At 37.8% G+C, this 27,166-nt stretch overlaps 1 protein-coding gene across 9 annotated transcripts in view; it reads right to left on the bottom strand.

Moving 5' to 3' along the window:
- Window positions 1-2,596: 2,596 nt before the first annotated feature.
- The window catches only part of CDCA2 (cell division cycle associated 2), a 49,568-nt gene continuing 24,998 nt past the window's right edge, over window positions 2,597-27,166 (bottom strand). For 7 of the 9 annotated variants that reach the window (XM_063610828.1, XM_055295737.2, XM_055295741.2 and 4 more), the window contains exons 9-15: window positions 26,854-26,941; window positions 26,135-26,379; window positions 24,606-24,684; window positions 23,117-23,205; window positions 21,755-21,892; window positions 6,928-7,099; window positions 2,597-3,960 (exon numbers count right to left, since the gene is read on the bottom strand). In XM_063610828.1, the coding sequence (XP_063466898.1) occupies window positions 2,732-3,960; window positions 6,928-7,099; window positions 21,755-21,892; window positions 23,117-23,205; window positions 24,606-24,684; window positions 26,135-26,379; window positions 26,854-26,941 (2,040 nt within the window). In that variant the 3' untranslated portion in view covers window positions 2,597-2,731. Of the gene's footprint in view, window positions 3,961-6,908; window positions 7,100-21,754; window positions 21,893-23,116; window positions 23,206-24,605; window positions 24,685-26,134; window positions 26,380-26,853; window positions 26,942-27,166 lie in introns of all 9 variants that reach the window. The other 2 variants (XM_055295742.2, XM_063610830.1) reach the window with 1 other exon arrangement.

Below are 27,166 nucleotides of genomic sequence, written 5' to 3'. Positions count from 1 at the left end.
AGCTTGCAGTGAGCTGAGATTGCGCCACTGCACTCCAGCCTGGGGGACAGAGCGAGACTCCGCCTCAAAAAAAAAAAAAAAAAAATACTGAAGTAGCAGCACTAGGGCTGTCCATAAAAAGACTAAAGGATACTCATGGCATTTTGTTGAATTAAAAAAACCAAGTGGCAGAATGGCACATATGGTGATCCTGTTAGAAAACAACAAAACCATGCACACATGTTTATACGGGAAAGGTCTGAAAGGTGCATGCCAGGTGTTAAGTGCTTGCAGAGAGAGCTGCAGAGAGGAGGGTGTGGCTGGATGACACCTATGTGGAATGGAAGATAGATGCCATATTTCCATTTTTAAATTCTGTACAGTTCTGTGTTTTTCAACTGATACATACTATTTACGTAAGAAAAATGAGTAAAAATAGAGGGCCACACAGGCAACAGCCATTAGGTTATGCACAGAGAAGGAAAAACTTCAGAGGTTGTGCTGCCATCTTCTGGAACAAACAAGAATCTACAGGAACAGAAACACGATGGAAGAACGTCAAGGGTTTGTTACCGCAGTGAAAAACCACGGCAGGAAAAAAAACCATTTTGAAGCCAAGCTTTTGATTTAACCATGAATGAAAACAAATTGGAAAACAACAACAACAAAAAAAAACAAAACAAAACAAAAAAGAATGACCAACTACAGAAATTATTAATGTTTTACATATCTTGTACAAATGAGACCTGGTAGATAAAACTGCATCTAACTTGCTTTGATTTTTTTTTGGAAAAATGCCTATTTGTTATTGACAAATGTCAACAAAATGTTTACAATGAAACATTTTGAAACTAACGGTGTGTTTACATTTTTAACTGCTGCTAGAAAAAGAGAACATTTCACATTTGAAAAACCATGCCCAAATCACATATTGGAAATGTTTTCCTCATTCTCATTAGCACTTTTTGAGAAATAAAACAAAGCATGTGAAATTTTAAAAATTAAAATACAATTGAGATCATATATCATCACAGAAAACAGGGAGTGAAATAACAATCAATAGTTGTTAGTCTTCATATTAGACAAGGTAGAAATGCAAAACAATTTTATTAGGTTTCTGAAAGTTTTCTTTGAAAATCAGCAAAATGAAAAAGCTTCAAAGAAGCTAATTCATTCATTTTTTTTTGGGTGGGGGGGAGTGGTGAGCTTGTTTTTAGTGGTAGCGATTTGCTAACCACACCAAACTAGAAATGGAAAAAAAAAAGTCTATAAATAATTTACATGTAAAGATAAAAGAATTTTAAAAACAATCCACCCTTGAGCAGAAGAAATTGGGGATCACTTTGAGTGTTAATGTAAAATACATTAGTCTTTAGCAGCGGGAGTTCCAGACCTGCCGGTGCCAAGAAGGTAACAAATAGTCTCTATGTAAGAAGGGGGAAATGGGTGCCCAGCGGGAGCTTTCTTCCCTGCTGTGTTATTTATAGAGAGCTCTATTTGTTAACATGTTTCTGCTATCATGGAGAGGGGGAGTTTAATGATTTAAAGGATTTCAAAGACAATTGTTTAATGATATAATGATTTATGTGCATTCATAAATTCCAGATATACAGCAATTTAGTTTTTCAAACTGCTATCACCAAAACAGCCATAGGAGATGTTGCAAAAGCTAGAGAAACCAAGTCAAGTGCCAGATACTATAAAAAAAAAAAAAAAAAAAAAGAACCGCTGGAAAACTCAGCGTTAAAAAATCAGTGACCTACTGCCACACTTCAGGTTAGCAAACTATTTTTATCAGTGAGTTTTAGGTTTTCAAAACTTTTAATGGAAAACTGAATTAAGTCCCAAACTGCCTGTGACTAATTAGAATAGTCTGAGAGCCCAGTCTTTAACTGAGCTGCTGTATTTTCACCAAAAAAAAAAAATAATAATAATCCTCCCCGCCAACACACAACAAAATATATAGGAATCTTGTTTAAAGGAATGAATAGTTTCACATCAGAGTTATTTCTAAATTATATATTCATTTATAATGATGAATTTGTAAGATTGTGGTTATTGAAAGAATTTTCTGAAATTTCTTGTTTAGGATTTAACCTATTAAAATAAAAATCTCATTTGAGACAGATAAAACAAGCCATCAAATCTTCTCTTAAATTTAACCAAAAGGAAAACAAGTTTTGTAATTTCAACTTTTGTTACTTAAATTTATAGCCAGGTTTTTTTTTCTAAAGAAAAATACATATCTCACCTGCTTTAAGTCTTCAAGTTTATATTTCCTTCAGTTTTCATAAAGTTCCATTAGTTCTATCAATTTATCTTTTGTGGGGGGAAAAAAAGAAAAACAAACAAACAAGAAACAAACCTATTATCCAGATAAAATCAGCCAATTCTAAAAGATGCTTCTAACAACACAGTCTAAAACTTCAGTGGTAAATATATACTTAAAAATATATATGCTAAAAAAAAGTCTAAAAATTGAGACATGTCTTCTTGGGCCTAAAAATAACCCTTTTAGCAAAGTAGTAATAAAGCATTTACTCTCTGGCGGAAGAAGAATATATTTAATAGAATGTTTTCTATCTGAATGATGAAGAAATTTATTTCTACATAAAAGTAGGTTCAACTCATTGAGTTTATTTATTAGGAACTTTTGAAACACCGAGGTTGAACAGAGAATGGGAACTAGACAGATCATTTCAGCATGGATAGTTACTTTCCCTCTTGCCACAGGCTGTGCAGGAAATGTCAACTACTGCTTTCTTTCTCCATTATGTTCAATCCTTTCCAAGGCAGTCAGAGAGCTCTCTCCCTTACCATTAAGAGAGGATCTTCTCCGGTAGCCTTTGAACTGGGAAGTGGCTTTAGTATTTGAAAGTGTAGATATACAAAAGCTCTTCCTCCTCTTAGCAGGTTCATGGGAAGAACCAGCAGCAGGGCCCTGGCTGTTTTCTGGATCTGAGACGGGAGGTGCCATCTGCGGTTTTTGTCTGGAGGACACAGTTTCTTTTCTGGGAGACATACTTTCAAATCCACTGCTGTCAAATGTACATATTGTTCTTCTTTTGGCTTTTTGGGAAGTGGAAGGAAGTGGAAGTGAAATCCATACAAGCCCTTCGTTTTCTAAATCCTTCTGTAGCCTCGTGCTACGTCGCACTTTGGTTTCACTATTTCTCCTCTGAAAGGTTTGCTCAATGGCATCAGACAAATCTTTAAACAGTTCAGAATTTTCTAAACTACTTTCTACAGAGCTGCCCACACTGGAGGATGGTGTGTGATTTCCATTGTTTTCCAAACGTAAACTTTGACCATCAGAATAACACATGGAGCGTCTTCTATCTTTCCTGTCTCTGCAACTCACAGCACTGCTACTTTCCATGGGTTTTCTTCCCAAATCCTCACTTTGGCTTTTAGATTCTTTCATATTTTCAATTAAGACATCTCTTAAACAATGACAGTCTTCTTGTGAATTAGGCATTAAATGATTGCATTGCAATTTTCCTTCTGCAGCTCCTAAGAGGTCATCCTTTCTTTCACACTTTATGTTTAGATCTGGTGAAATTTTAAAGATTTGACAAAGGTTTTCTGCATTTTGACCAGCAGTAGAAAATTCTTGACCCTGCTGCAGGATAAGAGCAGGTTTGGGACTATCTGATGCCACACGTTCTTCAGTTACAGAAGCACAAGAAACAGGACTGTCAGTTCCAGGTTTTGGTTCATTTTCACTTTCTGACTTATTTTTTGCTTTTGGAATATTTTTATTTTCATTAATGTTCATTATATTTGTATTTGGATCTTCATCAGAAGTAGCATTGCCAAGCGATGAGGAACTTTTTATATAAGAGCAGAATTCAGACACATCATATTTATCAAAGTCTTGACGCATATGCAAATCTGGGTCATGAGGCAAAAGATCCTTTCTTCTCACTGGATGTTTAGGAGCCTTCACTTCTTCCAGTTTGCCATTTGAGTTGAAATAACCTATGGGCATGTAAATAAGTTTAAATCTAATTAAAAAGTAACAATGGGAATGAACTTTACATTTATTAAATTATCAGGTGACCTGTTTTGTTTTCGTGTTTTAAGCGTTCACAAGACCCACAAATGTTACACTGTACTTGCCCATCTGTCATCATCCTCCTCCTCTTTTAGTTCTCCCACGATCCACAGGTTAAGAAAATAGGTATTCAATGCATGAATTAATAAAGCATATAACCTCAAACCATGAAAATGAGAATGACATCTGAAACTGCTTCCTCCATTCTAACACCCTTCCCATGCTACAAGGTCCATGAGCATGAGGCAGCGACATTTCCCATTTCCCTGAAAATGAATGACTGCAAATGGGCAACATTATGCTTCTGAAACTTTCTACCAATGTATCCTCCAAAACAGGGGAGGGAAAATTTGGAATTCTGGGGTATTTGAGGACTTATGAGCTAAAACAGCATGCCTAAAGACACTCAGGTCTCATGCCCTTTGTTAAAAATTACTATAAAGTGCACTGTACTCTCAAACAGAACCAGGTTTGTTTCAGTATTATAAAAATCGATCCTTAATTCCTCAGCCTTTGACTAAATATCCTCCAGGAAGATACGCATGGGTAGCCTTTCATGTGTTTCTGGCACATCAGAGGTGGAGAAACCATCATCAGATTGGTAAGTAACACAGCCCACATGACTTCAGGCTTTAAGAGTTCTAAATCTTAGAACTAACTATTAGATGCAATCTTTTTTGATACCTCAGATGATGTTTTTAAGTGGCCAGTCAAATGAATAAAGTGTTTCAAACAAAATAAAAACTAAAAGATGTATAAAACATAAGGTGAGCCCAAAGTCTAAAAAAACAATGTTTCCATTTAAAAATATATCCATGATTAAGGTACTTAAAATCATGTCACTTTAAGCTAGAGATTAAACAGGTCAGTGTCCACTCAGTGCCAACCAATGTCAGTTGGGCTCTTTAGATAGCTTTAAAAATTGATATTTATGGCTGGGCACAGTGGCTCATGCCTGTAATCCCAGCACTTTGGGAGGCCGAGGCAGGTGGATTACCTGAGGTCAGGAGCTTGAGACCAGCATGGCCAACATGCTGAAACCCCATCTCTACTAAAAATACAAAATTAGCCAGGCATGGTGGTGCGTGCTTGTAGTCCCAGCTACCTGGGAGGCTGAGGCAGGAGAATTGCTGGAACCCAGGAGGTGGAGGTTGCAGTGAGCCAAGATTGAGCCACTGCACTCCAGCCTAGGGGACAGAGTGAGACTCCATCTCAAAAAACAAACTAACAAACAAACAAACAGATACGTATTTCGCATAAAATCCAACATACTAGAGAAGGAAGGTAAAGGAGATACAGGGAGAGAGGAAAGGAAAAAGAGAAAGAGAAGATAAAGGAAGGAAGGAGCTGAATTGCTTTAAACCCATGTAGCAGGTGATACCACTGGTTACAGAAAAAAATGCTTTAGGTACTTTAAAAAACAAATTCTCTAATAGGATGCAACATGGAAAATTTTACTACAGTCACTGTTTAAACATCTTTTGAAAAACTCCTGTTAAGAACTAGAGATGTAATGAAAATAAGACTTAGTTTCCACTCTCAAGGAGACTGAAGTTTTAGGGAGCAGGGGAACATACAAAATAGTTCATCATAAAACCAGGTGATGGAAGTATGTCGCAGAGTATTCCTGGAAAAACAGACAGTACAGCAAAATCTTGGAAGATAAGCAACATTAGGTCAGATTAAAAAGAGGTAGAGTGGTGGATGCCCTGTCACAACACAGCCTGTGAGAAAGCATGGCAGGAGAAGAGTGTGAGCCAGGGCGTGTGTGACAGAGGGGTGGCTGTTTATTTAAACACCTGTGCTATCGTAATGTTAAGCAGGACGCAGAAGCCAAGAGTCTATGGTGGCATATACCTCATTCATCCTCAAGTCTATTATCAATCTTGTATGGTTTACCGCAAATAGGAGGCAGGCTATAAATATCTGATGATTGACAAAGGTAGCCATTTAAAAAATGATTCTATACAAATCAACACCAAATGGACACACATTATCATTTTCAGGCAAGACAGCGTGGCTCATGCCTGTAATCTCAGTACTTTAGGAGGCTGAGGCTGGAAGACTGCTTGAGCCCAAGAGTTCGAGACCAGCCTGGGCAACACAGGGACACCCCATCTCTACTAAAAAATTAAAAAAAAAAAGGCTTATTATTTTCAGCAAGATTCAGTCCATTTAAAATTTGGGCATTAGAAACCAGAAACAATTCCAATCTATTTTTTATCTATCCCATATATCGACTGACTTGATAATAAAATAACTTTCAAGGTAATCAAGCTCAATTTATATGTATTATTTTTAGAAAACACTCAGTAGTGCCAACTCTAACAAAACATCATTGTCCTTAACTCATATAAGGTATACATATTACTGAATCATCACCTCGTTGACTTTTTTTGTTTCTTTTTTTTTTAAGAGATGGGGTCTTTCTATGTTGCCCAGGCTGGCCCCAAACTCCTGAACTCAAGCAATCCTTCTGCCTTAGGCTCCTAAATGGTTGGGATCACAGGCGGGTTCCCCAGCTCTCGATCACTTTCAACGATGGACTACACCACCAAATAGAATTTATTTTCACAAAATGCTTTAAAAAGCAAAAGGAAACAGGATGCACAGAAATAATTACTGATATTATATGCAAAATCTTGTGTCTCGGTTTTCCTGGGGAAAGGATCCAGAATTTCCATCAGATTCTGAAAAGGGTCTAAGCCACCTACAAGTTACAAGTGACTGTTTTCTCCACTTGAAATCCTCATGGTAATGTGAGGAAACATTGCTTTTAAATTTACATACTCTTTACATAGTGAATGGGAAAAAAGTGAAAAAAGTAAAATAGCAACGAAGAGGGTGAAGAGAAAAGATAAAATATAACTACCAGGAAAAGGTCAGGATACCTGAAACCAGTCTTCGGATGCTCGGAACTGAAGGTGTCACCTCAGAGACTTCAGGCAGCTCGGGAATAGGACTGAGGAGGGGCTTCTTAGAAGCAATGTCTCTTTCCCCATATAAAGATTTCTGAACACTTTTCTTTCCCTTTCCTTTCTTCTTTCTGCAACTTTTTAAAACCTGAGAAAATGCATTAAAACATTGCAATTGAGAAAGATGTAGCACCATGTAAAATTTTGACCCTTTAACTAGTTATTTTTATTTTATTCTTTTTGAGACAAGGTCTCACTCTGTCATCCAGGCTATAGTGCAGTGGCACGATCTCGGCTCACTGCAACTTCTGCCCTGGGCTCAAGCAAGCCTCCCATCTCAGCCTCCCAAGTAGCTGGGACCACAGGTGCACACCACCACGACCAGCTTTTTATTTTGTATTTTTGGTAGAGATGAGGTCTCACCACGTTGCCCAGGCTTGTCTCAAATTCCTGAGCTCAAGCGATCCTCCTGCCTTGGCCTCCTAAAGTGCTGGGATTACAAGTGTGAGCCACGACGCCCAGTCTGACCCTTTCAACTTCTATAATATCTTTAATTATTGTTTATACAGTGCTTTTATATTTCATTTAAAATTGTAACCATCTAAATCGAGGGTAGGAAGTCAGGTAACTTCCACAAAGTCAAATAAACTACAAAGCAGGATTCAGTTTATAAATTGTATGGTAGCTTTCTACATTTCCACAAGGCACTTGCCAAAACAAGGGCTGGATAAATGAAAAAATACATGAGATGCTTTAGAACTGCATGGATATAATGTCATGAGATATTTGTAAGAAGCACAGAGTTATGATGACTCAGGATTAACCTAGTGTGAGTTATATACTGCAAGCTGTGGGAGACTGCTTTATGCTCCCAGGTTTGGATGAGGAAACAGTAGGTGTGTATGAAAAATATGAAGAAAACACAAAGCTAGCTGAATCTGCAGATTCAAACAACAGATGACTTAATCAAGATTCGGTCAAACAAAATGGATTTTAACAAGCACAAGCAGAAGATTGAAGACAAAGGTCTGACATTAATTGATGGAAAATGTAGGTTTCCATAAAAATTAAAAGTCGCTTAATAATGTCCAGAATGGAGTATTACATTCAATTCTGAGTACCATATGAGCAACTAAGAAATAATGTTTTATGTTTTTAAAAAAGTTTCATATGGAAAAGACTTCGGGGAAATGCTGTACTGAAATACTAGAAAGACAGACTGTTATGGGCGAAAGGAATGAAATATATTCAATGTGACAATGTGGAAGAGAACCAGAACTTAGGGCCAACATAAAACATATTAACAACACAGGCCAGGTGCGGTGGCTCATGCCTGTAATCCCAGCACTTTGGGAGGCCGAGGTGGGCAGATCACGAGGTCAGGAGATCGAGACCATCCTGGCCAACATGGTGAAACCCATCTCTACTAAAAATACAAAAATTAACTGGGCATGGTGGCGTGCACCTGTAGTCCCAGTTACTCAAGAGGCTGAGGCAGGAGAACTGCATGAACCGGGTAGGCAGAGGTTGCAGTGAGCTGAAATCGCCGCCACTGCACTCCAGCCTGGCGACAGCGAGACTCAAAAAAAAAAAAAAAAAAACAACAACAAAAAAAAACACAAACATCCAGAAAGTGGAATTCATTCGCACATTTATTGAGACTGCTGTGTGCCAGGTAATAACTTGCCAGGTGTGGGATCTGGAAGAAAGGGGATGTGTTCTTCAAGGAGCTGCTGGTGTAAAGTAAACGAGTTACCATACACACGCACCATGGCAGGCTGTGTGAACTGTGAAGATGGGTACCCGGCCTGCAGGAGGTGTTCAAGATCGGCTCCACGGAAAATGTCATGTCTAAGTCAAATCTCAAACAATCAAGGGCTGTTTTGGCCTATTATAGGGGCGATGCAGAAAGGCTTTTCAAAGAGAAGGGAATGCCATGTGCATGAATTCAAAGTGAGACAGCACAGCACAGGTGCAGGGCTGCATGCAGCAAGACACGGCCCATGGATCCATGCAGGAGTGGCAGGAGCAGAGCCCTTGTCACAGTGACTTGAATGAAAGCAATGAAGGCTCACTGCATGGTGACTTTGAGAGTGTCAATGTTTGATCTTTAATTTAAGAAAGGTCATTTGGGTGACAGCACAGAATATATAGGTGAAACTAATGGTGAGATTCAAGAGTACAGAAATGGCATAAAACTATGCGCTCCTTGAGAAATCTATAGATATCCTGTGAAAACAAAACATTCCACAGAAAAATAATTTTAGAACTGTACAAGATGAATGTTCCTCCTGGTGATTTACAGTGTACATTTAACATGAAATTCTATGAGAAGTCCACAGTATAAATAATCTCTATACACATTAGGAAAATGCTGGGTTAAGTATTTTTCCAGTAAATATTTTCTCGTGGAACATCTGTTGACATTCCGTGGAACAGTTGGGGAAATGCTGGCTTGGTCAATGAACCCGAAAGCCAAAAGAAAAGAAAAATCTTAACTTGAGGCTCACAGATAAGTTGCAAAAAATAAATAAATAAAAAAAATTGGCCTCTGGTGGCAGATACTTTGCGTTAAAGTCTTGACTCTGTTACTTAACTGTTTTACAACCCTGGGCAAGTCAACTTTCTGTACCTCATTCTCCTCTGCAAAATAGAAATCACAACAGCACACTCCACATAAAGCTGTGGGGAGTATTAAATGAGTTGACATGTGATACAGCTGGTTAATGTAGGGCCTGACCCATGGTAAAAGATATCTTGTTCTTTCAAATTCTTTTCCATTACTTGAGAGTTAATATGAGGAAAAATATTAAAACTTTATTTTCTTTTAGCCAGGCATGGTGGCACACACATGTAGTCCTAGCTCCTCAGGAGGCTGAGGCGGGAGGACTGCTTGAACACAGGAGGTTGAGGCTGCAGTGAGTTATGATCGCACCATTGCACTCCAGCCTGGGCAACAGAGTGACCCTTTTTAAAAAAATAGAAAAAAAAATTTTAATTGACAAAAATTTAATATATGTATGGCATACAACACCATGTTTTGATATATGTATGCACTGTGGAATGATTAAATCAAGCTAATGAGCATATCCATTACCTCATATACTTTTAATTTTTAATATTAAATTATGTTATTAGTATTATTGTAGGGCACAGACCCAGTGTGGTCAGTTAATACACTATGGGCAATGCCACCAGATTATAATCGCCAGAATAGCTTCTGATATATGGGTTAAAAAAAAAAAAAAAGATACCCTCTTTACATGATTTTGGAAATCATGTCCCTGGATCTACAACAGTGCCAAGCACACAGTGGCTACTCCACAAATAATGAATGAATGAATGAATGAATGGTCAAAGAAGTACACTTAAGCTTACATAAAATTTGCTCAACATGATTGAAAGACTAAATTTCTGTTTTTTCATGGTCATGGGCCAAGAGAAGTATATTACCACCGCCCCCCCCCAAAAAAGACAACAATTAAAGCACCTCAGGTCTGTCTGTCCTGAAAATGTATCTGGCAGAGCTGATCTTAGTCATGAGAAGATTTCACCAGCAAAGGCCACAAACTTATCAAAATCTGAATTCACCACAGTACAAAAGCCTTGCTGATAGTATAATAACAGAAGAAGTGGTATATGCTTGGAACCCCTGGGGGAAACCATTTGATCAAGAAATGGTTAGGGTGGATTATGGCTTAGAATAGCCCAAGAACAACTGAAGGGACTGTCCGTAAAGCAATTCTGTTTACTCCAAAATCACTGATTCCTCTTCTCACACAGTGAAAGAGGTCAGGAAGCAGAAGTAAATGTTTATCTTTTGTCTTATTTGCATAATTAAGACTTCTTTAAATTATTTTCAGAGAATAGCTTTAAAATTTTTTAAAAATAATTCAGGCCAGCACAGTGGCTCATGCCCTTAATCCCAACACTTTGGGATGCCGAGGTGGGTGGGTTGCTTGAGCTCAGGAATTCCAGACAAGCCTGGGCAACATGACAAAACCCTGTCTCTACCAAAAACACAAAAATTAGCTGGGTGTGGTGGTGGGCCCTGTACTCCTAGCTACTAGGGAAGCTTGAGGCAGGAGAATCACTTGAGCCTGGGAGGCGGAGGCTGCAGTGAGCTGAGATCGAGCCACTGCACTCCACCTGGGTGACAGAGAGACTCTGTCTCAAAAAAAAAAACAAAAACAAAACAAACAAAAAAAATTCACGGACATGGCAACAAATCACACCACACAAGAAAGGTTACAGTGATCAAGCACACACTTGCCTGCCCCTGGTGCTTACTTATCTGCTGGCTCCACTTTTAGCTCTTGCAGTTAGCTCCCTCTCTCTGATAAAGGGCTCATACTGCTATATTTTTAACTTTTCATAATGGAAAATTTTAAACACCCAAAAAGTACAGAACCCCATGTATCCATCAGCTAACTTCAACAATTACTAGCCTATAGAAATCATGATTCATTTATACTCCCCTAACCCCAGATTATTTTAAAGCAAATCCCAGACGTTACATCATTTCATCTGAAAATCCTGCAGTGTCTTGAAGAGTTAAAGGTTCTTTTTCTATTAGAGACAATTACAAATATGGTTCAACAATAAAAAGAACTACTGATACACGTAACAACCTGGACAAATCTCCAGAGAATTATGCTGAGCGAAAAACCCAGTCCCCGAGTTACACAGTACATGACTCCATTTGGGTAACCTTTTTGAAATGACAAAACTGTAGGAATGGAGAAAGATTAGTAGTTGCCAGGGGACGAGGCGGGGTTATGGGTAGGAAATGGATGTAGCTACAAAGGGCCATGGGAGAGCTGTCTATCTCGGCTGTATCAATATCTTGGCTGCAACACTGAACTATGGTTTTGCAAGATGTCACAATTGGGGGAAACTAGGTAAAGGGTACTTGGGATCTCTCTGCATTACTTCTTAGAAGAGTGTGTGTATCCAAAATGATCGCAAAACTTGAAATGTACACCAGGGATAGAGGCTCATGCCTGTAATCCCAGCACTTTGGGAGGCCTGGGGGGGCAGATTACCTGAAGACAAGGGTTTGAGACCAGCCAGGCCAACATAGCGAAACCCCATCTCTACTAAAAATACAAAAATTAGCTGAGCATGGTGGTGCACACCTGTAGTCCCAGCTACTTGGGAGGCCCAGGCAGAAGAATCACTTGAACCCGGGAGGAGGAGGTTGCAGTGAGCCAAGATCGTGCCACTGCACTCCAGCCTGGGCGACAGAGAGAGACTCCATTCCAACAAAACAAAAAACAAAACAAAACAAAACAAAACATAATTCAACAAAACACAAAAACCATGATGGCAATTTTCCCTAGCATCTCCTCAAAGTTCAAATTTCTCCCTTGGCCCATAATTTTTTTTCCTAAAACAATTGTTCTAATCAGGACCCCAATAAGATCTCCACACATACCATTTGATTCATGTCTTTTAGTCTCTTTTATTCTATGGCTCCTTCTTTCACTCCCCTTGACATTTATTTGGTGAGTACATTGAGGCATCTTTCCTATAGAATTAGCCAAGTCCTAGATTTGGCTCACTATAGTAGGTGAATCTATGTTCCTGCATGTCCTATAAATTGCTAATTAGATCTAGAAGCTTGATTAGATTCAGTTTTGATGGACAAATTTGAATACAATTGTATAACCAACAAATTGAAAATTGCATATAGTATGGTGGATGAGAGGTTTTGACAGATGAATACATTGGGACATGATTAAACTAACATATCCACCACTTCACATAATTATTTTATGGTAAGAACACTCACAATGTCATCTCTTAGCAATTTTCACATATACATTATTATTTCCTAGTCACCATGCTGTACAACAGATATCCAGAACTTACTCATCCTAACTGAAACTTTGTACCCTTGAACCAACATCTCATCCCCCACCACTCAAGCCACTAGCCCCCTGACAACCACCATTCTATTCTTAGCTTCTATGAGTTTTCTTCTCTTTTTTTTTAAAAAAAGATTCCACATGTTAAGAAAGATCTTGTCTCTCTGTGCCTGGGCTCTTTTACTTAACATAATGCCCTTAAGGTCCTTCTATGCTGTCAAAACGACAGGATTTCTTTAAGGCTGAATAGCATTTTTTTGTGTGTGTACACACATATTTTTTCTTTATCCATTCATCTGCTGATGGATACTTAGCTTGAGTCCATAATTTGGTTATCGCTCTTTGATATACTGATTTCATTTCTTTTGGATACATACCCAGAAGTGGGATTTGCTGGATCATATGTTAGTTCTATTTTAAATTTTTTGAGGAACCCCCGTACTGTTTCCCATAATGGCTTGTGAAGATGGATTATTTGGAGTTACCATGTCATAAACAACTAGAGTCTAGAGACCAGGGGAAAAAAAGCACTTGGGACTCTAAGACTAAACTTAACTACCACCATCATTCACCAGAGTTTACCAGCTCCCCAAAATTTTGCTTAGGGCCAGTGAGTTTTCTTTCTAAATAATATGTAATATTTCTCTTTCTACTAAAAACCCCAACTTTCTTTGTTCTTAGGACATATCAAAGACCACCTCGGTCTGTGTGTATGCCCCAAACTGCAATTACGTTTTCCCAAATACAACATTTTGTTTAGAGATTCAGTTCTATATTTTTAGTTGACTTTGCCAATCAAAACAGGCTGTAGCAATTAACATTCCTATCAACAGTGTACAAAGGGTTCCCTTTTCTCCATATCCTCTCCAACACTTGTAATCTTTCATCTGTTTGATAATAGCCAGTGATATCTCATTGTGGTTTTAATTTGCATTTCCCTGATGATTAGTGATGTTAGCCATTTGCATGTCTTTTGAGAAATGTCTATTCTGGACCTTTGCCCATTTTTAAATTGGTGTGTTCTTGCTATTGAGCTGTTTTGAGTTTCTTATATATTTTGGCTATTAACCCCTTATCAGATGTATGGTTTGTAGTTGTAATATCTTCTCCCATTCTATACGGTGTTTCTTTCCTCTGTTGATTGTTCCTATGTCACATCAGCCTATTATCAAACGTTTTAGCAGCTTTGTTGAGCATTTCTTTTATTAGCTGAAATTCTTCTATAAACAACTTTTCCCTTATCAACTATTTGTTTACCTGAAATAGAGCTCAAATTTTATTTTCCTGTTATCAGAAAAATGAATGGGTATCCTAGCAAGCTTCTAAAGTGTCCATCACTTAAAAAAAAGTAATAAACTTATGTGTTATTTCATGATTGTACTTCCACGCTTTGCAATGCTGATGGGCACATTTGGTCAGTGGAATTCCCTTGAAGATGGTTTTGTGTCTTTTAACATGACACCAGTAGTTTTTTTTAGCATCCTTCCTTGTACTCTGGTACAGACCCAACCAGGTTCACTTTTTAAATTTGTTGTTGTAAATCCGAAAGCAGCCATTTTACCAAGGGACCCTAACCCCTTTTAACTGGTATGTCTAATGACAATCTATGCACCAGGGATGCTCATGAATTTTAAGCTGGATAGAGATGGACAATTCTTTTAAACGGAAAATGAGTTTCTACTCTTATTTCCAATTCAAATTTAGTCTTACAAAGTTTTAAATTTGTTGAATTTAAAAATTTATCTTTTGTCTCTTAGTGAACATCTTAGGAAAAAATTGCTTATTTGCTTTATTCTAAATTCGGTGCTTCTATTGAGTATTTCATACTGTTTATAATTTCTTTGCAGTTATTTTTGTCCTTAAGATTTATCCCCCTTATAGGGCCAGGCGCAGTGGCTCTCGCCTGTAATCCCAGCACTTTGGGAGGCCGAGGTGGGCAGATCACGAGGTCAGCAGATCGAGACCATCCTGGCTAACATGGTGAAACCCAGTCTCTACTAAAAAATAAAAATTTAGCCAGGCATGGTGGCGGGTGCCTGTAGTCCTAGCTACTCGGGAGGCTGAGGCAGGAGAATGGCATGAACCCGGGAGGCAGGGTTTGCAGTGAGCCGAGATCACGCCATTGTACTCTAGCCTGGGTGACAGAGTGAGACTCCATCTCAAAAAAAAAAAAACGAGATTTATCCCCCTTATATTCAAATTTCTAGGTTTGAAAAAATTCTTAATGAGGTTAAGCCACCAACTTGACGTAGTAAGATTAATTTGTCAAATTTTGCTTTCACTTTTTAGAGACTGTTCTCTTTCTACTAGTTTTAATTTTGTTTCATAGTCAGGTAAAACATTTAAATGGTCTCACAATCAAAACTGAAAAATAGTACACACTTAACAAAGTCTAGCTTGCATTCACATTCTCTCCTGTCTCCTCCCTTCTCCCTATAGCCAGTTTTTTATTTCTCTTTGGTTTATTCTTCAATTTAAAAATCAAAACTATATGTGTGTGTACTCTACTTTCTTAGACAAAGGGTAATGTATTAGTTTGTAAGCCTACTGTAATAAAATGTCACAAACTAGGTAGTTCAAACAACAGAAACTAATTTTCTCCCAGTTCTGGAGGCTGGCAGTGTAAGACCAGGGTGTTGGCAGGGCTGGTGTCTCTTGGGGCCTCTCTCCTTGGCCTTCAGATGGCCACCTTCTTGCTGTGTCCTCACATGGTCATTTCTCAATGCACACGCGTCCCTGGTGTCCCTATGTAGGTCCGAATTTCCTCCTCTTATAAGAACACCAGTCAGAGTGGTTTAAGACCCACCCTATGGATCTCATTTTAACTTAATAACTATTTTGAAGACCAAATCTCCAAATACAGTCACATTCTGAGATCCTGGGAGTTAGGACTTCAATATATAAATTTGGGAGGGGACACAATTCAGTCCATAACCAGTAGTTGACCACATATATTGTTTTATAACATGCTTTTTTCATTTTAACAATAAACACAGTCATCCCTTAGTATCTGTAGGGGAATTGGTTCCAGGACCTCCTGTGGATATCAAAAATCTGCAGATACTCAAGTCCCCGACATAAAATGGCACAGTATTTGCATACAGCCTATGCAAACTTCCTTTTACAGCATTATACTGTAAAAATACAGCATAATAACTATGCTTTAAAGCATCTCTAGATGACTTAACACTGAATACAATATAAATGCTACATAGTTAATATGCTGTATTTTAAAATTTGTATTTTTTAAATTATTGTATTATTGGGTTTTTCTGAATTTTTTTTTTTTAATAATATATTAAGAAAATACAGATGGGGTTGTGCTATGTTGACCAGGCTGGTCTCACACTCCTGGCCTCAAGCAATCCTCCAATATCAGCCTCCCAAAGTGCTGAGATTACAGATGTGAGCCACCTCGCCCAGCCCTGAGTGTTTTTGATTCAACCAACCACAGATGCTGGACCAGAGTATATAGAGGGCCATCTGTGTCCCCTTGGCATCACTGCATAGAAGTGTATGGAAGTTCTCTTCACAACTTTTTACAGCTGCCTAATATTCGCTTTATGGAAACACCACAGTTTTTTCAACAAGTCTCATATCGATAAGCATATGGTTTGCTTTTAGTCTTTTGCTTTACAAAGAATGCTGCAATAAATAAACATATATTTTTGTATTTTGATCAGTGGATCTTTCAGATGGATTCCTAGAAATAGGCCTGTTGGGTCAAAGGACAAATGAGTATTTAATTTGGCCAGATACTGCGAAATACTCCTCCACAGAGGTCTGCTTTAGCAGAAAATGTGAGTGTGCCTGTTTGCCCCATAGCCTTACCACGTTGAGTATGCTGTCAACTTTCAGATTTTTGGTTATCTAAAAGGTAAGAAATGGCATCTCAATGCACGTTACAGCTGCAATTCTCTTATGATGAGGAAGTCTGAACATTTCCTTCCTGTGCTGAAGGTCATTTTCATTTCAGTTTTGTAAATGTTTTATTATCTTTTGAAGACTGTTCCTTTCTAAGTAACTTAGAAGCTCTTCAAATATTAGTGACATTAATCCTTGGTGTCTGATATGAGTTGCAAATACTTTTCCCAAGCTTGTCCTTTGTCTTTTAAATTTTCTTATGGGAATTTTTTTCCTTACGCATGCTCCATGATGTATGGTTCAAAAGATATCAAATTCACCAATCCTTTGCCCTGTTTCTGGTTTTTGAGTCACACTTTGGGAACTTTCTCCATTTCTGGTTTATAAAGGAATTTACTCTTGAGGATTCTAATGCTACTTCTGATTGAGAACTGGCATTTAATCTAATTTTAGTTATCTGTCAATGTCTTGCTATGAAAGATGAAAAAACTGCTCATTTAAAACAAAACCTGCCTCTTTTCTATGTTAATTTTGGTTCTTCACTTGGTAAACATTGAACTTTTATATTTCTATTTCTTTTCCTTAAATTTTAAAATATATATCTTGAATCTCTCATGATAATGATAATGACCACAAAGCTTACTATGGCCAGACACTGTTCTAAGAGTTGAGCATGCATGAATTCATTAAGATTCACGAGCTTCTAACATCCGTTTCCACCAGTTTTACAAACAAACAAACAAACACACAAACAAAACAGGAGTCCAGAATTTTACCCAGCATTGCACTGGAGGGAGGAATGAACCCAGGATTTAAACCTAGGGGTCTGGTCCAGAGTCTGCACTTTTGCCAGCAACACCATTAGCCCCCTTGTTTCTACCTTTTTAACTCTCTTTTCACCTTCTGCTATTAACTACATTTTCCTATCATTAGATTGTTAATACTTACATTGTCCTGCACAACAACCAAGTTGTTAAAAGATTTGTCCTCAGTTGAAAACAAATAGCATCTATATTATTATGACTGCAAACAATTTTTACGGCTCTGCCAAGTACAGCTTTCATACTCTTTTCTTCTCCTCTGGGCCCCTTGAGGGAGATGATTCCTAGCACTATAAAATCTACTTTTCCTTATACTGCATTATTGCTTGAAATCACGGTAATGTTTGCTTCGTATTTATAACTTTTATATAGACTTTTATTTGAAATGGTATATAATTACCAGTTTTTTCGTATGTGACATACCTTTCATTCTTTCAATCACAGGTCTTTTCTGTTTTTTATCTCCGGCTCCTTCTCTCTGCTCAAATTTGGACTGGTTGCTCTTCTGGGCTGGCTGAACAGCTATAACCAGCAATTTCCCTTTGATTGTGCTCTTGTATTGTTAGATCCATTGTGTCCTGAATTCTTAAGCTTAGTTCCTCATTTTGCTAGAGTTTCTCCTCCGGTAGCATCCAGAGAAAAATAACTTTCTGGCTGGGCATGTTGGCTCAAGCCTGTAATCCCAGCACTTTGGGAGGCTGGGGTGAGAGAAGTGATTGAGCCCAAGAAGAGTCTGAGACCAGCCTGGGTAACAAGGTGAGACCCCCCACCCCCTGCTGCTTCAAGAAAGTAAAAAAAATTAGCCAGCCGGGCGTGGTGGCTCACGCCTGTAATCCCAGCACTTTGGGGGGCCGAGGAAGGCAGATCATGAGGTCAGGAGTTTGAGACCAGCCTGGCCAACATAGTGAAACCCCATCTTTACTAAAAATACAAAAATTAGCCGGGCATGGTGGTGCGAGCCTGTAGTCCCAGCTAACTGGGAGGCTGAGGCAGAAGAATTGCTTGAACCCAGGAGGTGGAGGTTGTGGTGAACCAAGATCATGCCACTGCACTACAGCCTGGGCAAGACAGCAAGACTTCATCTCAAAAGAAAACAACAACAACAACAAAAAAAACTAGCCAAGCATGGTGGCGTGCACCTGTAGTCCCAGCTACTCAGGAGGCTGAGGTGGGAGGATCACTTGAGCCTGGGAGGTCAAGCATGCAGTGAGCAGTGACCACAGCACTGCACTAAAGCCTGGGTGAGAGTGAGACCTTCTCTCAAAATAAAAGAAAAAAAGAAACATTCAAATGTCTTTTATTTTTTCCTTCACACTTAATTGAGACTTTGGCTGGGTGTAGAATACTCGCTTGAAATTTTCTTCTAAGCTTTAAATGAACTCTTGTATCATTTTGTAGCTTTCAGGCTATTGTTAGACCTGATGCCACTCTGGTTCTTATTTCTCTGTAGGAAAAGCCCTCTTTCCTCATTATCCTTATTGTTCAGTTTCACAGTTACAGGCCTACCCCCTGGCCCTTCTTCATTGTACCAGGCATTCAGTGGGCGCTTTTAACTTGAAGACTCCTTTCTTCAGTTCTAGGAAATCCTCTTCTTTTATTTGAATAATTTCTTCCATTCTATTTTTGGGAAATCCTCTTCTTTTATTTGGATGACTTCTCCCATTCTATTTTCTCCTTCTTTTTCCTAAGAGTCCTATGATGTCTCCTAGATTCTCTTGTTTCCAGTCTTTCTTTTGCTCTATCTTCTGGGAGACTTTCCTTAACTTTAATTCTTTTGTCCAACTACTAAATTTTATGTTTTGCAATTCCTTTTTCATAGTATCTCCTTACTTTTATGCAGATGATATTTTCTTAAATTGGAGTACAGTATTTATGTATGTAAAATTTCCTTCTATTCCTTGAATAACCTATTTCTCTGAGGTCAGTTTTTAACCTTATTAACATTGGTCTTTTCTCTTTCATGCTATTTGTTCTATTCAATTGTCTTGTTTCTTATTTAAGATTGGGTAAGTTGGTATATAGGTTTCCTCTGCTTTCCAGCTCAGTCTCTTTCCTGCATGGAAATCCTACCTAGGAACTCTGCATGGGGCAGGGTGGGGCAGAATGCTGGAGTGTCAACTGTCAGGATTTGCATTAGGGCAGGAGCTGGCTGTCAAGACTATGGGACTTTCCAAATGCCAGAATGAGGGCTTTAATCTAGATGACAACATCTGTTCTGAGCATCAGGGTGGGAGGGGGCTGGCGTGCCAACTGGTGCAAACTGTCCCACATATAGGACTTCAATTCATCTCTCTGTTTTTCAGTACCACCTCTCACTCTCACTATCCATCGTACCTGCCAATTCTGGGCCAGGGTCTCTTGGGATTCCCATAAACAGGCTGGCTCCCAGCTCCTCTCTAGCTCCCTCCTCGCACATTCTGAGCTGTAAATCTTTCCACCTTTTTTTATCTGTCAGCATGTTCCCATCTGCTTGGTCTTCCAGAAATTCATTGAAGGCTGTCGTCGGTTTCTCAATACCCCTCCTCATCCCTTTCCTCCTCTCATTGCTATTCGAAGTGTATTCCTTTTATTACCTAAATGGTATCAATTCAGCAAGGTCCTGGGAGGGATTGCAGTGAGTTAATGCTCAATCCTTTTTGTACCTTCTGGCCGTAATTTTATATGAATAGGTGTATATTCTTTGTAAGAGTGCTTTAAAATATATATACACACATATGCGAAGGAAATCAATTTCTAATGTAATAAGTTGTATGTATATTTTTGAATTAATGGTTTTTTTTCAGCAAGATAATCTTTCATCATTTTATCAAGAGTGTGTGACCTTAAAAAAGGGAACTAAAGCAAGAAAACACCCAGTTCCTTCTGGATTTAATGACTTAAGTATATCTGTGCTATTCAACCAAGAAAAGCAGTCCTTTTTATTTCATGGAGGGGGAAGGAAGTCTATGGAATGTTTTGGGTGGGTGTATAGATTGATAAGTTTAGTTTTAGAAATGCTGATTTTGACATAGCATGGTTAAAGACAGATGTCTAGTACGTAGTTGAACACAGATTTATAGATCAGGAAGTTTTGGTCTTCATATATGGTCATTGACCATGCTGTGTATGAAATTACCCAGAAAATAAACAATTTACAAGGGCAAAGAAGAGAATTCTGGAAAATACAAACACTTAACAATGGGGGACAGAAAACAAACCTTAGGCAGAGACTGTACAGGAGTGTTCCATCATGTCAAATGCTAAGATGTCCATTAAGAACAGGACTGAAAAGTATGCAGTGGCTTTAGTATTAAAAATGAAGTGAAGCGGCAAAGTGGTGAAGAAGAAGGCCAGATGTCAGTGAATGTGTGGTAGTACTACCCCCAACTCCCGTGTGAGTGTCTCTAGGGGCTATGTCAGATGAAAGAGAGGATAACTCAGTCAGACTGAAAATTTTGCTGGATGGATGAGGTGGAAGGAAAAGGATCCAGAATTGAGATTCCTGACAAGAGTTGGAAATAGTTCACTCAGTTAAGGATGAAGAGGGAAACATGAACTTAAGGTATATCTGAAAGCTTAGCAGTAAAGAAGGAATTCCAGAGTAAGGGAGTGAGTAGACCGGATGGACAGGAAGTTGGGGGTCAGAGAATAAGCACTACTACACATGCGAAGGTGTTAGGCAGTAACAAGTTGTAAGAATGGCAGCAAGAGTGAGTAGGTGGATTCGGAGTGTGAAGTCCAGATCACTGAGCTGGAGAGGGAAAATGAACTGGGTTAAGGTGTTAAATTGGCTAGCCACATCGACTGTAAGGGCATCTGAGACAACCAGAAGTGTTAAGAAAGACTGAGAGCTAGTTTCTAAATTTTTCCTTAAATTTAAGGAAAAATTTGATTCAGCAACTGGAAGAAGAGAATCTACAAAGTAGCAAGCGGCACACTCATCCCTGCCTAAAAAAATCAGGATTCCCAATAGGGTAATATGTTGGGGTAGATTCAAAGATGAGAATTAATTTCAGGTTTGAGTGCCTACTAATTTACTGTGCAGGAAGTACGCAACACAAGAAGATGAAGAAGATGCAAAAGTGTCCCTTAGGTAATTCAGAGTTAAGTATATAACCTCCCCCACCCCATTCTACTCCACGATAAGATTACATTAATAATCTTGGTCCAAAGTCAACTGGAAAAAAATGTGTTTCTATATTTTCCTAATTATGCAATAAGGAAACATACCACTTCTACTTTTTATTATATCTTTAAACACATGCTTACCTGATTCTTCTTAGGAAGTGCTCTCTTTGTACACTTTGTTTCTTGAGACTTCCTCCTATTAATTTTCTTTTCTTTACAAGGCTGAACTTCTGTATTCAATAAGTTGCAAACACTCTCTTCTACAACACTGACTGATTGCTATAAAGAAAGTGTAAAGTGAGGATACCATAAAGCACAAGCAATTACATGTTAATGTGCAGCTCTCACTCTTGTGCTTCCCAGGACGCTTCTACCACTTTAGATCCCATTTATTCTGAATTCACAAACCTTATTAAAAGCACTTTGATGAAAATTGGTGGAAATGGTAATTACCAATATCTGAACTATCAAATGCAGACCCAGAAGTATACATACATTACCCAATTATATTAGGGAAGAAAGAAAAAACAGCTTAAGAATTTGTTCATTTATTCATTCATCAACTACTCATTAAGAACCTACAATTTAGCACCTAACTACTGGGTTATGGGGAAAAAATCATGAATTTTTAGATTACCTAGGTTTGAATCCTGGATTTAACATCCAACCCTGTAAGCCAAATACCCCATGAGAGCATATGTTTATACTTTATGATGTTATAAACAAAAATCCAAATTTTATCTAATTTAACAAACTAGCAAAAGACATGCATTCAATGGGAGTTATGCTTATATATAACTCCCAGTTGAAACCAAGTGTTAAAAAACAGACTGAAGCACAATTTAAAAAAGGTTATACCTATATCATTTTCTGGTTCTGTTAATTACATGCTGATCTTCTCCACTTTCACCTCAACGAAATTCATAAAATCATACAGATCCCAAACAAATTTCGTTAACTTCCATGTTAACACAGCTCTGAAAGTATCTTTTTAGATTTTTCTTCTAATAGAATTAAAATCAAATCAGAAACACACTATCACCTTATAGGTTACATGCTAGGTAGGATAAAGTATTAGTTTTTTTTTTTTTTTTTGAGACGGAGTCTCGCTCTGTCGCCCAGGCTGGAGTGCAGTGGCGCCATCATGGCTCCCTGCAAGCTCCGCCTCCCGAGTTCACGCCATTCTCCTGCCTCAGCCTCCCTAGTAGCTGAAACTACAGGAGCCCATCACCACGTCCAGCTAATATTTTTTGTATTTTTAGTAGAGATGGGGTTTTACCGTGTTAGCCAGAATGGTCTCAATCTCCTGACCTCATGATCCGCCTGCCTTGGCCTCCCAAAGCGTTGGGATTACAGGCGTGAACCACGGTGCCTGGCCAAAGTATTAATTCTTAATGACACTGATTAAACTAAGATTTCACCCATTATCATTTGGCCATGAAAACAGAAAAGTATATTGCACGATTTAAAAACAAATACATTGTACCAAACACAAACACTTACATTTCTTCTGCTAGAAGTCCTTGTTATTCTACCAACTTTATGAGAGGATATTTTCTCATGGTTATTTGAAGAACTAAAGGTATCAGTGCCTGATAAACAAGACAAAAGCTGAATCAGGGTACGAAACCAAAAACTGTAACATACATCTTCTTTTGAAAACACTGTGTTTAGGATATCCACCTTTAATACCATATCTAAACAAAAAAAAGAGGAGCCAAGCAGCAGAAATTTTGAAATCCAATTTTTTTTTTTCGTTTTAAAAAACTTTAAGTTTACTGGATACTCAGAAACTTTCACCACTTTCCCTGGTGATTGCTTAACATATTACCAAGCTAAGATAGCAGAATAAATCACATTACAATAAATGCATGTATTTTCATGAACGTCCATTTATTCCATAATACATTTTGTATAATGAAATCACAATAAAGGACATTAAGATAACCATGAAAATACTTTACTTGTTTTAAATTTTATTTAAAGTGTAGGATAGGAAAATTTTATCACTTTTTTTTTTTTTTGAGATGGAGTCTCACTCTGTCATCCAGGCTGGAGTGCAGTGGTGCAATCTTAGCTCACTGCAACCTCCGTCTCCCTGGTTCAAGTGATTCTCCTTGCCTCTTGAGTAGCTGAGATTATAGGCACCCGCTACCATGCCTGGCTAATTTTTTTTTTTTTTTGTATTTGCAGTAGAGACCAGGTTTCACCATGTTGGCCAGGCTGGTCTCGAACTCCCGACCTCAAGTGATCTGCCTGCCACAGCCTCCCAAAGTGCTGGGATTACAGGCATGAGACACTGTGCCCGGCAGATGACTTTTAATGATATAAATGGAAGGTGGTATAATGTGTTTAAGGGTATGGGCTTTGGAATGTGATAGACTGTGGTTCACATTTTAGCTCTAACTTAGTAACGCATGGCTTGGAGTCTACTAGGTTTGGTTTGTGTTAACAAGAAGCCATTAAAGGGTTTCTGCCAGGGAAGACACCTGAAAAAAGGTGCCCGTCCCATGACATCTGCCAGCTAAGTCCTGGTTTGTCAGAAAAGCTGGGAGTAATCTGTTGCTTTGTCATAATCATAAAAAATCCAGAGACCTTGGAAAGCACATGTTCTAAAAATGCCACATTAATGTTGAGGAAAAAGTCTGGATATTTAAGAATGATCCTTACATCCGGATGTCAGTTCTGTAAACTGTGAACAGCAGTTTGTCATTGATACTTAAGAGTTGAGAGGCTAACTCCACTGCTTCTAGCAACTAGCAAAATGGGGATTCCATCTGAGGAAGTGAATTCTGGGTGATTATGAAGTATGAGGCTTGGAATGGAAGAGGCATAGATGAATAGCTTCATGTCAGCTTTCCAATACTGTTAGGTTTTTTTAAACCAAGTATATATTGTGGTAACAAATATGAAATTTTTAAAAGAAAATAAAAGTCAACATATACACATATAAAAAATGACATTTGTGATTTTAAGATAAACAAGGTACTACCTGAAAGGGTCTCAGAGATTGATGACTTATTAGGAGAACTCAGAACGGCAAATGATACTTGAAGTGGTTCTATGTTTTCCTAAACAAAGGAAAAAAGAGTAGAAGTTAGATATCTTTAAAGGCAGTGAATATATAATGTGCCCAAAAGAAGAGTAAGAATTTATTTTGGTAGGAGAAACTATAATAAGCATAAAGATGGGTAATCAGTAACAGATTTTAAAAGTCAAAGCAAAACAAATATATTGAATAGAAAAATATATGTATATCATTTACCAATCATGTTTGTAATGAAATGTTTACTAACTGCAATCCATCAAACTACTAAGAAAATTTGTAAGTGAAAGTACACATAATGATCTGACGCTAAATTTCTAAGTCCTATAAAGAAAATTTAAAAATTCATTCATAAACACAATCTAACATCATAATACTATTCAGCGAACTCCAGGGTAAGATGGCAATATAAATACAGATAGCAAATCTTTTCCACATAATTGCTGGTAAGATATTAACTGTTCATTTTGCATAGACAACATTTGTCGGTTTGAAGAAATTCTCTTTTATTACCATTTTGCTCAGAGGTTTTGTTTTTTAAATGAGAAATGGATACTAGACTTTGTTAAATGATTTTTCTGCATCTACTCAGATGATCATATTTGTGTCTTAGTCTTTTAACAAGGCGAATTACACTGATTGTTTTTCAAACATTAAACAACTTTGCAGCCCAAGGCTAAATCTCACATGGTTATGATGTATTATCTTTTTATATATTGCTATGTTTACAAGAATACTGAACCGTAGTTTTCTTCTCTTGTAATGCCTGTCTGATTTTAGCACCAGGTTAATGCTGAAATCACAATGCTGACATCAATTAACCTACCCCTTCAATTTGTGGAAAAACGTGTAGAATTAGTATTTTAACTTGCTCAAATGTTTGGTAGTATTCATCAGTAAAATCATCAAAAACTAGCTAGGCATGGTGATTGTGTGCCCATAGTCCCAGCTACTCGGGAGGCTAAGATGGGAGGATATGGGAGGATAGCTTGAGCCTGGGAGGTTGAGGCTGCAGTGACCCAGGATCGCATCACTGCACTCCAGCTTGGGTGACAGAGTAAGACACTATCTCAAAAAAAAAAAAAAAAAAAAAAAAAAATCATCTATACCTAGAGTTTTCTTTGTGGGAAGGTTTTAACTAAAATTTAAATTTCTTAAGTTGATATACGGCTATTGAGGTAATTTATTTCACTTTTAGAGAGTTTAGGTAGTTTGTGTCTTCCAAGGAATGTATCCAGTTTACCTAAGTTGTTAAATTCATTGGCATAAATCTGTTCAGTATGTACAAGGAGTCAGGGAAGTATTATTTGTAATGGGGAAAAACTCATAAAAACCTACATACAAAATAGATTAATTTAAACCATGGCATATCATTTAGTCTATCTCATTATTTCAAAGCATAGTTAATGCTCATGCAAAGCAGGTGAAGCCTGATGAAAATACAGGCAAGCTTGTTCCACGCTTTTCATACTTACAAGATTCTCCCCCTTGTCATCAAAATCTGGTTGAGGTAGTGGCTCAGGAACAGGTGACTGCTCAAGCAGCAGGGAACTGAGACCACTCAAGTCCTTTTTACAAACAGGTGTTCCTCCTTTACGCAATGGAGTATTTGCTGGCAAAGCCTCATCAAACACTTCCGGGCTTAAGTCCTCTCCAAAAGTAACTCTCTTCCTCTTCCTCATATTTAGAAAGGGCGGTGCTTCAAAATTTTCTTCATCTTCTATAATTAGATAATAAATGAGAGTAACTTAAAAATTAAGCTATATTTCTTATCTAAAAGGCATATACTAGAATCTTTTAGTGTGATCATATTCAGCTATTATTTGTATAATAGTAAAGCAAAGCTACAAAATAATTGTTGGTAGAGCAAATTCAAAATGGAGAAGATAAGCACATTTCCAATTAAAATATGCTAACAGATTTCCAAGTAAAAATTTGCATATCTTAAACAGTTATAAAATTGAAATATAAATTTTCTTTACAAATTCCACTACTAAGTAAAAATGGATCCATGAAATGGACAGACCAATTCTGAGGCTCTCCAAGGAGATTCTATCCCTCTCAACTGTTCATTCACGTGTTATTTCAGAAGCACTAAGGCATTACAGATCATTGAAAATTTCATATATTATACTAAGTTTTATTAACAAGAAAATGATATCCTCAAGCTTAAAAACAAATATGAATTTCTTACCTGCTTCTTTATCTTTGCAACAGTTTGGGAGATTTGAGATTAAGCTCAGATGAGTCCCGTCATCATCACAGAGGTTGTTACAGTGTTCCTAAACAGAATAAACATCAATGAATAATTTTACATATAGAAATATACAGACGTCGTCATTAAGAACAGCAGTTTTGAAATTCTGTCAACTGCAGATAGACACTCCAGTATTAAAGATTACCTGTATTTTCAATAATTGTTCTGGCTCAAAACCATGATATCAGGCACAAATCATAACTATGTCCCCTAGATACTACTTTAGAAAACAGAATTTTAGGGCAAAATT

The sequence above is a fragment of the Symphalangus syndactylus genome, chromosome 10 (assembly GCF_028878055.3).
Source record: "Symphalangus syndactylus isolate Jambi chromosome 10, NHGRI_mSymSyn1-v2.1_pri, whole genome shotgun sequence".
Classification (NCBI taxonomy): domain Eukaryota; kingdom Metazoa; phylum Chordata; class Mammalia; order Primates; family Hylobatidae; genus Symphalangus; species Symphalangus syndactylus.
The sequence above is the reverse complement of the archived record's forward strand: the minus strand, read 5'-3'. Positions and strand labels throughout refer to the sequence as shown.